The 14481-nt window shown below is 43.0% G+C and overlaps 1 protein-coding gene across 2 annotated transcripts in view; it reads left to right on the top strand.

The window, feature by feature from the left end:
* LOC139607420 (cell adhesion molecule DSCAML1-like) overlaps positions 1–13018 on the top strand; it is a 52073-nt gene extending 39055 nt beyond the window's left edge. For both annotated transcript variants that reach the window (XM_071460246.1, XM_071460245.1), the window contains exons 19-33: positions 127–282; positions 1933–2072; positions 4692–4845; positions 5432–5549; positions 5700–5863; positions 5981–6079; positions 6412–6600; positions 7266–7553; positions 7652–7807; positions 7947–7977; positions 8137–8255; positions 8373–8525; positions 8792–8992; positions 9409–9720; positions 9992–13018. In XM_071460246.1, coding sequence (XP_071316347.1) covers positions 127–282; positions 1933–2072; positions 4692–4845; positions 5432–5549; positions 5700–5863; positions 5981–6079; positions 6412–6600; positions 7266–7553; positions 7652–7807; positions 7947–7977; positions 8137–8255; positions 8373–8525; positions 8792–8992; positions 9409–9720; positions 9992–10425 — 2714 coding nt within the window. In that variant the 3' untranslated portion in view covers positions 10426–13018. The remainder of the gene's footprint in view (positions 1–126; positions 283–1932; positions 2073–4691; positions 4846–5431; positions 5550–5699; positions 5864–5980; positions 6080–6411; positions 6601–7265; positions 7554–7651; positions 7808–7946; positions 7978–8136; positions 8256–8372; positions 8526–8791; positions 8993–9408; positions 9721–9991) is intronic.
* The last annotated feature ends 1463 nt before the right edge of the window (positions 13019–14481 follow it).

Here is a 14481-nt window from a genome sequence, read left to right as displayed (position 1 = left end):
TGTAATCCAGGCAGTAATAACATTTCCTTCGAAACATTTTTAGCAAAGCAAGAGTCTTTGTCGTCTGTCCACCAGACAATCGCCAGTGCTCTCTCAAACATGTTTTCCCTTCCTGTTCTCCCTCAGAATGGGGAGAGATGCAGAATATCACCACAACTCGTGAACAGGTGGAGCTGCGAGGATTGGAAAAGTTCACCAACTACAGTGTTCAGGTGCTGGCCTACACACAAGCTGGAGATGGGGTCCGCAGCAACGTCCTGTACATCCAAACCCGCGAGGATCGTGAGTATAAACACAAACAGAAAGATATCGGTGTTCGATTTATTTATTCTTACATTTAAGTGCAGAAAAGTGTACGGGGTGAGGGTAAAGGGGTTAGGGAGATGGGAGGGGGGTGGATAAAAAAGGGCGCTGGGCTGTATCTCAAACCCATGACAAAAGCTCATTTATGCTGGGTACCTCCATTAGCAGTGCTAATGAGAATTAAGAGGCTTTGGTCCATGGCTCAGGGCTGAGGGAGGGCTGGCAGGAGACACTGGGGGGAGAGGAGGGGTGCTCTTTGGGACCGTATAGTATCCAGGAGTCAGCCATCAGCCCGGGTCTGCGTCTTTTCCACCAGCCCTCTTGCCATAGGCATAAGGATTAACTCCTCTTGGATTAGAGAGAATTAATTTTGTGCTTACACCATTGGAGGCGGGATTACAGCCAGATCCATGTCTCTTTATAGAGGAGGAGGAGGGGCCTGGGGGGTTGAAGATGGAAAGATAGAAAGGTGATCACACAGCGTATTCCTGGCTGACTAAATGAATAAGGCATTAAGAAAAAGACAAAATAGAAATGTCATTGCTAAAAAGTGTATTAGCCCTTTACTCTGACATCCTCCTCTGATTGGCACACTGGTGCATAATATATTCATGTAGGTGGGGCTGTTCACTCAGCACCATTGTGCCTCTCTTCCTCACCATCACAAGGGCTGTGCGGCAGACTGTCAGCAAATTTTGGGCAGATTTCGGGCACCAGATGGGACTTAACCCCCCCCCCCCCTCCCACTGCCACTCCTACTTTGACATGGAGGTCCAGTTATGATAATGATGACTGCCTCCTCTTCCCCTCCCCAGCACCACCATCATCATCTCTCCCCCAGGAACTGCACCTATCATTCTCGCCATTCTTTCATCCCCGCCTCCCTCTTTCAAAACCTGCCTCACTACATCTATCCTTTCTGAGTTTGTGTTGTTTTTTTTCCTCCCTGCTCATGTAATGTGCAGGGAGAAGTCTGAGGGCATGGACCAGCTGAATGACTGGACCAGGGGGCCTCACGTACAAGAAAAGGAGGAACTGGGGGAGGGATTTAGAGGGCGGGGTCTTGAACTATGGTAGCCTCCTTCTGTAGAGGCCCACTGTCAGGCACAAGTTATATTTATGTGGGCAACTGAATAGATTTGACACAGTGAACCCCACACTGTAAAGCCAATGTGACAAAAGCGTTGTTGTTCACCTTTAACAGTATCCTGCGTCCTGATGTGTTTTATGTAATGTGCGCATCCATTTCAAACCCGTCTTGTGCTTTAGCTTGTAATAAGCGTATTAGGTGGTGTCCAGTGTCAAGCTGAAGTGGCCAGCAAAGGATCAGACACTGGTGTCTAATCTGTTTGTGTGTTGGAGAGTTAAGAGAATGCTGGGTGTCACAGAGTCAGAAATGCTGACCAGAGTCTAAATGAACATATGTCACAGCTGTCTACCCAAAGGGAGTTCTTCCAAGTCCTCCCAGAGCGGCTTAGTGCAGGATAAGACCAACAATCTGCAAACAAGCCTGCTCACTTTAATAGACACTCAGCACCCAGCATGTGTGTGTACAAAAACACACACAGAAGCACATACATGTATATACATGCCCGCCATTCTGATGTTCCTGTGTTTTTTTTTCTCTAGTTCCTGGACCACCGGCTGGCATCAAGGCAGTTCCATCTTCTCCGAGTAGTGTGGTTGTGTCCTGGTTACCTCCTCACAAACCAAACGGTGTCATCCGCAAGTACACCATCTACTGCTCCAGTCCAGGGTCTGGGCAGCCGGTAAGTCTGTGGGTGTGACTCACAAGGGGCCAGTAGAAAATGTTCCAGGCGATTGAACTAGATAAAAAACTACTGTTTGAAACAATTAATTTGTAACCACTCTTATTAATTGAACCTGTGAGTGTGTGTGTGTGTATGTGTGTATTGTTGCGTGTCTCTCTTTCACTGTGTTTGCACCATCGCTTTATTTCCTGCCCTCCCAGATGAACAGATGAGGTTGTCTTGGCAACGTGATGAGACGTAGATATGCAAATGAGGCAGAGAACAAGCTCACACATGCACACTGCCGCATCAGAAACACACACACACACACACACACACACAGACATCACATTTCAATATTTTCTATTTATACACGTATGTGCGGCATTTCAGTTGTGGTTAGATCATGTACACCACAAACACCAGCGCACGGTGAAATCTGATATCAGGCTAGAATCTCACTTTCTTATTATTCACAAATACTCCTCCTTCTCTGTGCATGAGTGCCATGTAAATGAGCACAGGCAGGGAGGAGAGAGGCAGGGAGGGGAGGGAGGGAAAGGAGGTTGAGAGAGAGAAAGAGACACACCATTAGAGGTAGGGAGAGACCAAGGGGAAATGAGAGAAAAAGTGAGGGATGAGGGGAGAGGAAGAGGGGGAGAGAGTGAGAGACAGGCAGAGAAAAAGGGAGGAGCATAGGAGGGTATCAGTCACATCGAGATGAGAGTGCTTTTGTCCGTCTTTTCATTATCTCCCTATATCACTCCCTGGATCACCACAACACCGCCGCTATGCCGGAGGAATGTTCGAATGCACCCCCTACACACACAGACACACACACGCACGCACATCTCCCCCCCTCCCTCCCCTTGTCTCTCCATCCTCTCCTCTTCACTGAGCTAGACAGAGAGGGATAGAGGGAAAGAGGGAAAAGCAAATGGTGAAGGAACTGAAGATGAACACTGAGAGATGAACAGATTAAACAGATAGAACAGAGGCTCGACTTGAGAGAAAACAGTGTTTTTTTGTGCGCCTTGGCATGTGTGTGCAGGTGTATGTGTGAACATCATCTCAAAGATGTGCTTGCTGATAAAATATTCACTGGAACACATCATTTAATCCAGTGTTGCAGCCACAATTGTTATTTGTATTAATCCAGTAATATACATATATATATATATATATATATATATATATATATGTGTGTGTGTGTGAGGTGAAATAATGTGATTAATTTGTATCTGGAATTAATTTATTTTGAATTTCCCTCAGGATCAATGAAGTATTTTTTATCTTTATCTTTATTTAGTAGAGTGGTCTGCCCTTTTCTTTTTCGTTGCAAAACACTAAAGAAAAGCAGGAAAACACACTCACTCCTGTTGTATCTTTTATTTTATCTTTTTATTTCACTGTTTTTCTTAGTGACTTTGGCAATTTTCTGAAACAATGTTAAAATCATTCAAAACATTAAATAAATTCAACAACTAGCGAATCACTGCCAACAAAATGAAATTTCCTTTATCACACTTCAGTCAAGACAATCACAATTGTACTGATCAGTATGTCTTGCCTGTTTCAGGATTAGTGCCAGCAATCAAATACAGTTTTTCAAGTCACTAAGTTCACAGGGCAATCTGCGTAGATATAGAAGTGGAGTCCATGTAGAGATTATTCATAGTTGAGAAATGCCTCCAATATCAACATTGCCCCAATTCCAAGAACATTTCCAATTCCAAGAACAAGAAAATACTTAATACATGCTGAAAAACACAGAATGCAAATCACACAGTAGAAAACATCTGGATGCTTAAATTCCAATGAAGCAACAAGGCTACAAAAGAACAAAAATACATCCCATAGTTATACATATAATGTGTAAGGTGAACCAAAACTCATTCTAAGAAGACTCTAACATGTAAAGATTCACATGGGGGAAAAAAATAAAACAGAAAAGCGTATAGGAACATAAAGTATACATAACTAGAAAATTAGTCTACAAGAAAATACAGTAATGCATCCCTGAATTTTAAAAACCTCTCAATAGATTCTGTGTTTCTATGATCATGTTGGTTTCCCTGTGAGCTCAGTGATTTGAAATACTTGCACTACACACTAGATATGTATAATTTCTGGCCCAAAGAAGATAAGTGCTCATGTGTCGTTCGGCAGAATTTAAAATAAAAAGATTAAAGTGAGATTTGACTGATTGGCAGATGTCTTCCTGCAAACCAGGAGGTCACTGAAAAGGTGTGTTTTCCTTCAGTTCTTCATTGTTTCCAGATACTGACAGGTCTCTGAACAACTTTACAAACAGCTGTAATGCCATAGGCCTTTTTCATGGAGGACATGTCAGCCATTGTGTTACTGATGTACGGAATTATAGTGAAAATTAATTATTCCCCCTTTTCCTGGGGACCCCACTTTGAGAGCCACTGCTATAGAGAGTCTGCTGTATAAAAAGGCAGAATGTTCACTTATTTCTCCCCATAGTCTTTCTTTCAATGCACAATGAAGCTCTTTAACCTGTATCACTTCTTGAGTCTGGTCGAGTTTCCAGTGCCCGAGCTGCCACCAGGCCTGTCATGTCACCATGGTATCATAGTTTGCTAACAAGATGTTGCGTGCCCTCTGTCCCAGGCGCCCAGTGAGTACGAGGCCAACCCAGAGATGCTCTTCTACCGTATCACGCACCTTACCCGTGGTAAACAATACCACATCTGGGCTGCAGCCGTGACAACTGCCGGCCGTGGCAACATCAGCGCAAAGGTCACAGTGGAGCCTGCTGGGAAAGGTGAGTCCTCCAGGCGAGCCTGTAGTGGAAGAGAAGGGTAAAGAGATTTCTGTAAAGGTTATGAAGGAGAGCGCTCTAAAGATGGCTATGATACGGCAGCATTATGTCTTGTACATAGATCACTTTGATCACTCTCTCTCCTCCCCGCTCTCTCTCTCTGTCTGCTCTCTCTGCTATTGATTGACAGCCATAGTATTGATTGAGTGGCGGCTATGTGGCAAGAAACGCTGTTGTTAATTATGTGGTGATGAACAGGGCCTATCCAGTAAAATGACCCTTGGGGAGAGAAGTAGCAGGCGAGAATCAATAGAGGGGAGGATCTATGGAGAAAAGATAGACTGAAGCTGAAGGGAGGGGCTTCGCTAAAACACTACCCCATCCTATTATTCCTTCAGCAGCAAGTAAAGGCCTTTGCCCTCAGACAAGCTGGGCAGCAAACAGCCGAGAGTTGCAGGTATACAACTTTAAGTATGAAAAGAGACATCTTTGTGATTTTAGTCTTGGTGTATCTATCATCATCTGAGTGTGAGAGTATGTGTCAAGGTTTTAAGTTAATTGTGTCACTTTTTGTGTCTTCTGTGAGCAGTCCCGGCTAAGATCCTCTCCTTCGGGGGCACAGTGACCACACCCTGGATGAAAGAAGTGCGTCTGCCCTGCAGCTCAGTGGGAGAGCCCGCCCCCACGATTAAATGGACCAAAGACAGGTCAGAGCTCATCATATGCCATTTATATATCAGCATCATGACTCACTCAGACAGATGCTGCTGTCTGTGAGGGGAAACACAGATAAATACAACTCAACTTACTCCAGGATGAGGCTGTTAACACTTGTAACCTGTCTGTGCTTTTGTCAGTGAGGACTCTGCCATTCCAGTGACAGCTGACAGTCAGCGGCAGATCTTATCCAACGGCACATTGGTGCTGCGTTCAGTCAAAGCAGAGGATTCTGGGTACTACACCTGTACAGCCACTAACACACTGGGCTTTGACACCATCATAGTCAATCTTGTTGTGCAAGGTAAGAAGGAAGAGAGGATGTATTTGAGTGGAACTGACTTGTGGAAGATGTGTTTACCTTTGCGTTATATCTGCTCTGTTGTTGAGCCACTGTCTCTGTGTGTCTCTGTGCACTCAGTTCCTCCTGACCAACCTCGTCTGACTGTCTCCACTACCTCCACCTCGTCCATCACCCTGGCTTGGATCCCTGGGGACAATGGAGGAAGCTCCATCAGAGGTATGCTCCTGACTGGACTTACTGTGAACAGAGGAACACCTTGCAGATCCCTCATGAACTAAATATAGTTGACTGTTCAGTTGTTTTTGTGACAGATCCTTCTCAGCGTGCTTCACCCTCTTGCTATCAGTTGTACTAATGCTGCATATAACAGTGTAAACAATGAGCTTAATGTTTCTGGGTAAGAAGAAGGCAAACTAGAGCTGTTTGTAGCTGGTTGTCGCCCCCTGGTGGCTGTCAGATGCAGCAGCAGTGACAAATCATCCTGGATTGACAGTATTCATTTTAAAGTACTCAGGTTTAACATGAAGCTGTGCTGTGTGACTCCTCAGGGTTTGTGTTGCAGTATTCTGTGGATAACACAGAGGAATGGAGGGATGTGTTCATCAGCTCCAGTGAGCGGTCTTTCAGGTTGGACAACCTGCGCTGTGGAACGTGGTACAAGGTCAAGTTGGCTGCGAAGAACAGCGTGGGCTCCGGGCGCATCAGTGAGATCATTGAGGCAAAGACCCATGGAAGAGGTGAGGGGTGGAAGCAAAGGTGTTGTAGACATGAGTGAAGCAGAAAACAAGCGAGAGGAGATTAAACAGGCTGTAACTCTAGGGCCTCATAACATAACAAAATTGTATTTGGTCATTTCTCATTTCAAATATATCAGGAATGAATCAAAGTCCAACTTTGACCTCACTTTGCTGACTTTGACAAATTTCACATCTGGCTTTTGCTTGATTCTCTATCATATTTAATGCTTGTTTTAAGGCAATATAAATTGTGCCTACTGACCATCGAATTTTTTGAGCATTGAAAACATTTATAATTATAATTGTAATGTAATTGTAAAAAAAACTGTTTATATGGAGGGAATTTGTTGATTGTTTCCTGTTTAATTAATTCTAATTTAAAAAAAAATAAAAATACAATAGAAATACACAAAATGGCTCCATAGTGTTGCTGCTATGCTGTGATATCAACTGAAGAAATACTCACATAAAAAATGCAGCGAGTTGTTGTCAGTGTTCTTATGTCACATTGCATATTATAATACTGAAAATCTTCACAACAACTAAGGTCTTGTATTTAGAGACAACCAAAAAAATCATGAATTCAATCCTAACATGTAGTATACCGCTTTTTTCTCTCTTTCTAACCTCCTGTTCTCCTGTGTCTTTGCCCTTCTTCTCTACAGAACCAGTGTTCAATAAGGACCAGCCGCTGCTCACCCACATCAACTCCACTCATGCAGGGCTCAACCTGCAGGGCTGGACCAGCGGCGGCTGCCCCATCACTGACATGATGCTGGACTTCAGACCCAAAGGTACCTGGGCTTGGCAGAGCCTCAAGGCCAACTCCACCACTCAGCTGTTCCTCAGCGAGCTGCGGGAGGCCACCTGGTATGAGCTCAAAATGAAGGCCTGCAACAGTGCAGGCTGCGGCAACCAGAGCTCCCAGTTTGCCACTACTGACTATGATGGCAGTAAGTGAATCCCGTGTCTTTTTCAATCTGTCCATCTCTCTTCTGTCATCTCTACCTCTCACACTGATCTTTGTTTCTTCTCCTTCTTCTCTCTATAGGTACAATCCCCCCCATTAAATCAGCTCGCGGAGAGGGCGATGATGTGAAAAAGCTCTTCTCCATTGGCTCTCCCGTCATCCTGGTTACTCTGGGTGTTGCTTTGCTCTTCATTATCCGCAAGAAACGCAAGGAGAAGAGGCTTAAACGTCTTAGGGGTGAGAGAAAGGAAAAGAGAGCGTTCAGAGAGAGATCAGTGTTATTGTGTGTAATGGATTAATGTAACATAGAGTGACAAGCTGAAACGATTATCTTCACAGCCAACTGTAATCTAATTAAGATATTGTCCTCTTATAGATGCGAAGAGCCTTGCTGAGATGCTTATCAGGTAAGAGTCAGTGTGTATGGGAATAATTTTAGCTTTTATTTTATATATTTTTGGGAAAATCTTTTAAGAGAAACCAGTATGACTATATTTGTCATGTCCTTGTGTGTGTGTGTGTGTGTGTGTGTGTGTGTGTGTGTGTGTGTGTGTGTGTGTGTGCAGCAAGAACAATCGCAGTATAGACACTCCTGTGAAGGGCCCTCCTCAAGGACCAAGGCTCCACATTGACATCCCACGTGTTCAGCTACTCATTGAGGACAAGGAAGGCATCAAACAGATAGGCACGGAACTGCACAGCAACACAACTATTATTCAGCAATATCATTTTCTATTAGCTTATATTAGATAATGAACATTTTTTTGTGAAACTGTATTTCCTCATCTTTTGCCTGCAACAGGGGAGGACAAGGCAGCGGTGCCAGTGACAGACACTGAGTTTAGCCAATCAGTGAATCCGCAGAACTTCTGCACAGGCGTGTCTCTGCACCACCAAGCCCTCATCCAGAATTCAGGGCCTTTGATTGACATGTCAGACATCCGCCCAGGCACAAGTGAGTTGTGTTTTTCTTTTGAAATAAAGATTTTTGCAATAAATGTCACACTTGTGTTAAAGTGACAAGACATGAAATGATATTGGGCAGGTAAATCCAGGTGCAAACTTAGATTCCTTATTGTATTGCACGTCCACTTACACCCACTTCAGTCATGGCAATGATGAGACAGCTAAAGACAGTATAGAGTCTTCTTGACAGTCAATACATGGATTCACAGTCTCTGTGCTACAGAGCAGTTCTCTGATCAGTGTGACCTCTCTCAGACCCTGTGTCCAGGAAGAGTATAAAGTCAGCTCACAGCTCCAGGAACAGATACTCCAGCCAGTGGACACTGAGCCGACCGAGTCAGAGTCAGTCGACAGCCTCGGCACGGACTCTGACCTCAGACTGGCGGACGATGGGCTCTCATGGCATCACCGCGACTGAGAGTGACAGCTACAGCGCCAGCCTCTCCCAAGACACAGGTGGGTCAATCCCAGCCTGTACAACAGACACAAAGACACTACTCTATGTGCTATGACTGCTTTTATCTCGTTTCTATTTTTTACACCAAGAGGAAGTTCAGTCTTTAGTGTATCTGGATTAAGCCCAATCCAGAGGCACATGTGAAGTATACACCATAACATGCATTCTCAAATTACCAAATTAAATGATGGGAAAAAAATATACACTACTCCATTTTTAACCTTCACTACCTAACTAACACAAACTAAACACGCACTAAAACATTTCTGTAAATCTTTCTATAAAACATGTAGTAAGTTTTCAATGACATCAAAGGTTCTGGTAAATAAAAAATGTATTTGAAAATATGTGTTTGAAAAATCAATCAGCAGCTTTGGAACTGGTTGCCACAATTACCTATTATCTGTTTTTCCAGATAAGGGTCGCAACAGCATGGTGTCGACAGAGAGCGCCTCCTCCACCTACGAGGAGCTGGCGAGGGCCTATGAGCACGCCAAGCTGGAGGAACACCTGCAGCACGCCAAGTTCACCATTACAGAGTGTTTCATCTCCGACAGCTCATCTGACCAAATGACCACAGGCACCAATGACCCGGCAGACAGCATGACCTCCCTCAGCACGCCATCTGAACCAGGCATCTGCCGCTTCACCGCCTCACCACCCAAACCGCAGGACTACGACCGTGGTAAAAATGTGGCTGTGCCCATTCCCCACCGCGCTAACAAAAGTAAGTAAGAAAGATGGGAGCCTGGCAGGGACAATTCTGCATGAACTCGTCCTTTTTCTTGATAATAGTTTTCAATTCACCATTTTGCATCAGTTCACATGTAGCACTACCGTATTGTCTCAGTATGACACTCAATATAGACTGCAGATCCTTGCTTCTTCTAGGCTAAAATGACTTTAAGGAATCATGTGTCTGAGCAATCACTCCAAGGCACACACATGAAGAATCAAAAGTGTATCTGTGTTCTGATCTTTTTCTTGCAATTTCTCAGGTGAATTCTGCAACCTCCCCCTCTACATGAAGACAGACCCATTCTTCCGCAAGCAAGGGGAACTGCATGACCCGTGCCCGGCTGTGCCACCGCGGGAAGCTTCAATCCGCAGCCTGACGCAGCGGGCGTATCACACCCAGGGCCGTCACAAGACTCTAGACCCTGCCAAGCAGCAGGCCCTGACACTGGGCCATTCTGGGCTGGGCAGCTTGGGTTCGAGCTCAGGCACTGCCACCTTGCCCCAAAGGACTCTCACCATGCCCAGCTCCAACACCGCAGCAACAGCTTCCACTTCCAGCACGAGCAGCAACCCCACCAACAGTAACAAGGTGGGGGGCTCCAGAGACTCGCTGCTAGAGAGCAGCTCCTCTGCACTGGGGAGACTGCAGAAACAGAGTGTGGGGGCCTACTCCAAGTCATACACACTGGTGTAATCCATTCTCTTGCACAGACATGCACTGCTGTCCCACTCCTCAGCCAGCCCCACTCTGGCACTCTTCAGTCTGGGCCAGAAAGGGCATGCAACCATCTTTCTTTACACCCAACTAATGGTGAACTGCCCAGCGTCCTGTCTAATTTTCCTCGGGATAGGTGTTCTCCCAGACAGAGACCCAGCTAACCCTAATTTTCATGTTCACCTGGGACTACTAACTCCAACTAACAGTTCCAGCCGGCTGGTGCTCAGCTCCGCTCAGTTCTCACAGGAGTTGCACAGCAAAAAAACCAGGAAGCGATTCTGTGGTCATTTGGAAATATTGACTTTAATTGAGGAGCTAAAAGCTCTGTGTTTATGATGATGAAGACTACAATAGCCAGTATGAAGCTGTGTGGCCATCCTGTCTCTCACGCACACACATACTGTCCTCCATAGTTTGAGTATTATTGTCAATTTGCAGGACTTCCAGTTAAGTTCCCTATTCTTATTGTATCTTTCACCCTCTATGTGTCTCTTAAAGTCCCAAATAGCTATTGGCAGATTTTCTCTTAAAGGTGATTCCAAAAGAAATGATTCAGGTTCACTTCCAAGAAGGAAAAAACTTCTATCACATTAATGTGACAGAATCTCTCCAGCTGACCAGTGTCTAACTTTTTAAACAAATCATGACAACCCAAATGAACCAGCTATGATTTCTCACATTACAAATAGAGAATATTTGGTATTATAAAGAATTTACATATATATTTCTATGTAGGTATATTATTGACATTAAAATAAAATTATGACAAAGTATAAATTGTGTGTACTACAATAGTGTTGTAGTACACACAGAAATGAAATGTTAATGTCAAATTTAAGAACGAGACAATCGCTCAATCATGAAATTTAAAAAAGAAATTTTAAAAAAGGTTGGACTAAAGAAAGAGAGAGAAAAAGTTTAGTATATATACGGGATCTTCTGTATGTTACTGTATGTAGACTGACTAAAAGAAGAGTATTTTGCTCCTGACAGAGAGCGGCCCTTTCCAAGTCCCATGTTGAGGAGGGAAAAGCAAGAGAGGCTACTTAGTTTTGGCTTCAGAGATTCTAACTTCCCTAGTTCCCTTCTCTATCCTACTTCACTGTGGGTGTTTGGTGGACACAATCATGGCTGAAAGCCTTCTCATGGGGATACAGGCTGTTTGACTCTAGCTAGACTGATGGGTTGGTAAATACAATAACATTCAGAAACCAAATCAGTATCGCAGAGGATCCCCAGGTAGGTTTTATGTTGGGAGGAACGTTGCTGTAAAGCGGTTAGAAACTTGAGTTATGATACAATATTAAGGCCTCTGTTTGTGGCTGAGGTGGCAGAGACTGACAGATGTAGTAAAGCATCCTACCAACTTCTCAGTCAGCCTCGGTGCCGCTCAGCCAATCTTTGCTCTTCAAAGAAAGACAGACAACTAGCTGAAGGAATCCCAGTCATGATGTGAATGAAAAAATACTATAATGTTGAGAGATGATATATGTCAGGGAGTTCAGTTTTGAAAATTATATAATGTTCACTCAATTGATATCTTTGTTGTTGCCCTGTCTGAAGTACTGTATATGTCCCACTTTCTTGACAACCTCCCCACCCCCACCCCTACATTTTGCGCCAATGTACATTCACACAAGAACCTATTGGAATGTCTTTTTGAAGCATCTCCATGATAGTCTTTTGTGGTTTATATTTATTTATCCATTTGCTTTGTTTGTTTGTTTATTCAGGGGAGGGGGTACCTGTGGGTCTGTTGATTTTGATTTATAATATTCATTTTAATTTGTTTGGGATTTTGTCAAAATATTGGTTCCAGAGGCCAAACAGTGCTAAGGTATGTGGCCTGTGGCTAAAACCAGTTCAGCCAAGTGAAATCAGGGACTTGTAGCTCTTTTGGTCACACAAACTACTATTGTATTGTGTATATACTGGACTGGAGTTGGTCTGTAAACCTGAAGCATTCAGACTCCTGTCCTTTTCCCCTGTTCAGATAAATTAAAGTAAAAAATTCACCACCCTAAACATACTAGATCCATCATCTCTACCTTTGTCAGTGTTGTTTATAGATTAAGTCTTGTACATAAACACAGTTTTGTATGAAGAGCTATTTTCGTCAGAATAAATCAGGGGACACATCAGGGTTGAATGCCCCAATTTCAAAATTGAAATAGTATCAAAAATAAAATATTTTACTTCTGAAATGGGCAAAAAAACATTTTTCTTTCCCTTTATGTTTTTGATACTAATTTGTTGAATTTTTATTCTTTTTTAAAGGTCTTTTGATGTTGTCATTTGTCCTATTTACTTTTTTATTATCATTATTTTGTATTTTGTTCATCCTCAAAAAAGTCATTGCATGCTTGCTAAAAGGGAAAAATTGAAGGAAAAAATGTATGAAAATCAAAAGCTAAAAAAAAAAAAAATGTTGAGGGTATCCCAAACATTTGTTTGAGTTGCTTGTTATAGCAATTGCTTGTGTTCAAAAGTACATTTTCTATGAAAAGAAAGCAAAAACTAAAAAGATCATTCTAACACCTTGTGCAATAAAGCTATCTTTCATACGTCACGGCTTCTGTCATTCTCAACAGGTTTGTTTGCAAATCATTTCAACCTCTTTGGTGACCACAGGGCAAAGCTTTGCTGTTCGGCCACTTTTGATCTCCATTTTACATGGCAGCTTGATTATTTCACCCAGAAAGAGTTGAAATGATTAGTTGATTAACAGAAATGGCAACAGTTATGATAGTTGATTAACTGTTCTCATTTTAAGGAAAAATGCCAAAACTGAACTGGTCGCACCTTCATCAACGTAAATGTTTGCTGTTTCACAGTTTTCTATCATAGTAAACTAAAAATTTGAGAGTTTTGAGTTTTGCAGTTTCAATGTTTTAACTTGGGCCTCAAAGAATAATGACGGACATATTTCACAATTTTCTGACACTTTAGACACTGATTATTAAAGAAAATAGTTGCTGATAATGAAAGAAATAGTTGGTTACTGCCTCATAGTTCTCAAGGTTTCTACATGTAAATTATATGCCACACAGAAAAAAAAAAAAAAATTTCATAAAATAAAACTTAACAACAAATTAGTTCAACATAAACTAAAACAATTAAGGTTTAAAAACAAGGTTTGTCCCCCCAACTTACATTCTACTACAAGGGGGCAAATTTCTAACAAAGCTGTGATCAATCAAATGTAAACAGGAACAGAGAAGAGCGAATCTCAGACATTTGGGACCCCTGAGAGTTTGGGGTCCCTGGGCAGTTGCCCACTTTGCCTGATGAGTAACGCAGCCCTCCCACCACAGACTGGCAGATTTCAGTTTGCTCTCAGTGATGCATCTCAACATGGAGAAGTGGTCAGAGAAGTTGGGGTTGAATTTGAAATCTGAGGCGTAAGGAGTGGACCAGAGAATCCACTGTCAGTAACGGGAGGGAAACAAAAATACCTTCGTGGCTCTACAGCCATGCAGCCACAAGATGGCATCATATCACAATAACGTCCGACTCCCTCCATAGACGTTAACAGATAGTGTGATGAAAGTGTCCTGCCATAAGAGTGCAGGGAGTCATGACGGATACGCTGTGAATAATTGATGTTTTTCAGAGTCACCTGCACCTGTGCCTACATACTCCAGCTTCTAGTTACTACAGCAGAGCTATTTCATGTCATTTGTATTGTGCAGAATCAGCCTGTCTATTAGACGAATGCTTCATGGAAGTGCTTTGCATCTGCATCGTGATTATTTGCAGGGAAAATATGCTGCTCGAGTCATATTTCAGTGGAGATTATCAGCTGTTTATGCCAAATACATCTGCGGCTGCATATTCATGCCTTGCTGTATTTGTTTAAACCTCACTCCACTATTGTACAGTGAAAAATGCAGATAACAATAGCCTGTCTGAGATGAAATAGGGCTTTTCAAAAAGCATTTCCATTTTCACATGGTACTTAAATTTTTAACTAGCAAAATGATAAGCTTGATTCCTTGGGTCCCACTGTTGTGACAATATTAATCTAGCTGC

Source organism: Trachinotus anak, unplaced genomic scaffold (assembly GCF_046630095.1).
Source record: "Trachinotus anak isolate AG129_WGS33_773 ecotype Australia unplaced genomic scaffold, CSIRO_AGI_Tana_v1 ptg000024l, whole genome shotgun sequence".
Lineage (NCBI taxonomy): Eukaryota > Metazoa > Chordata > Actinopteri > Carangiformes > Carangidae > Trachinotus > Trachinotus anak.
The sequence above is the reverse complement of the archived record's forward strand: the minus strand, read 5'-3'. Positions and strand labels throughout refer to the sequence as shown.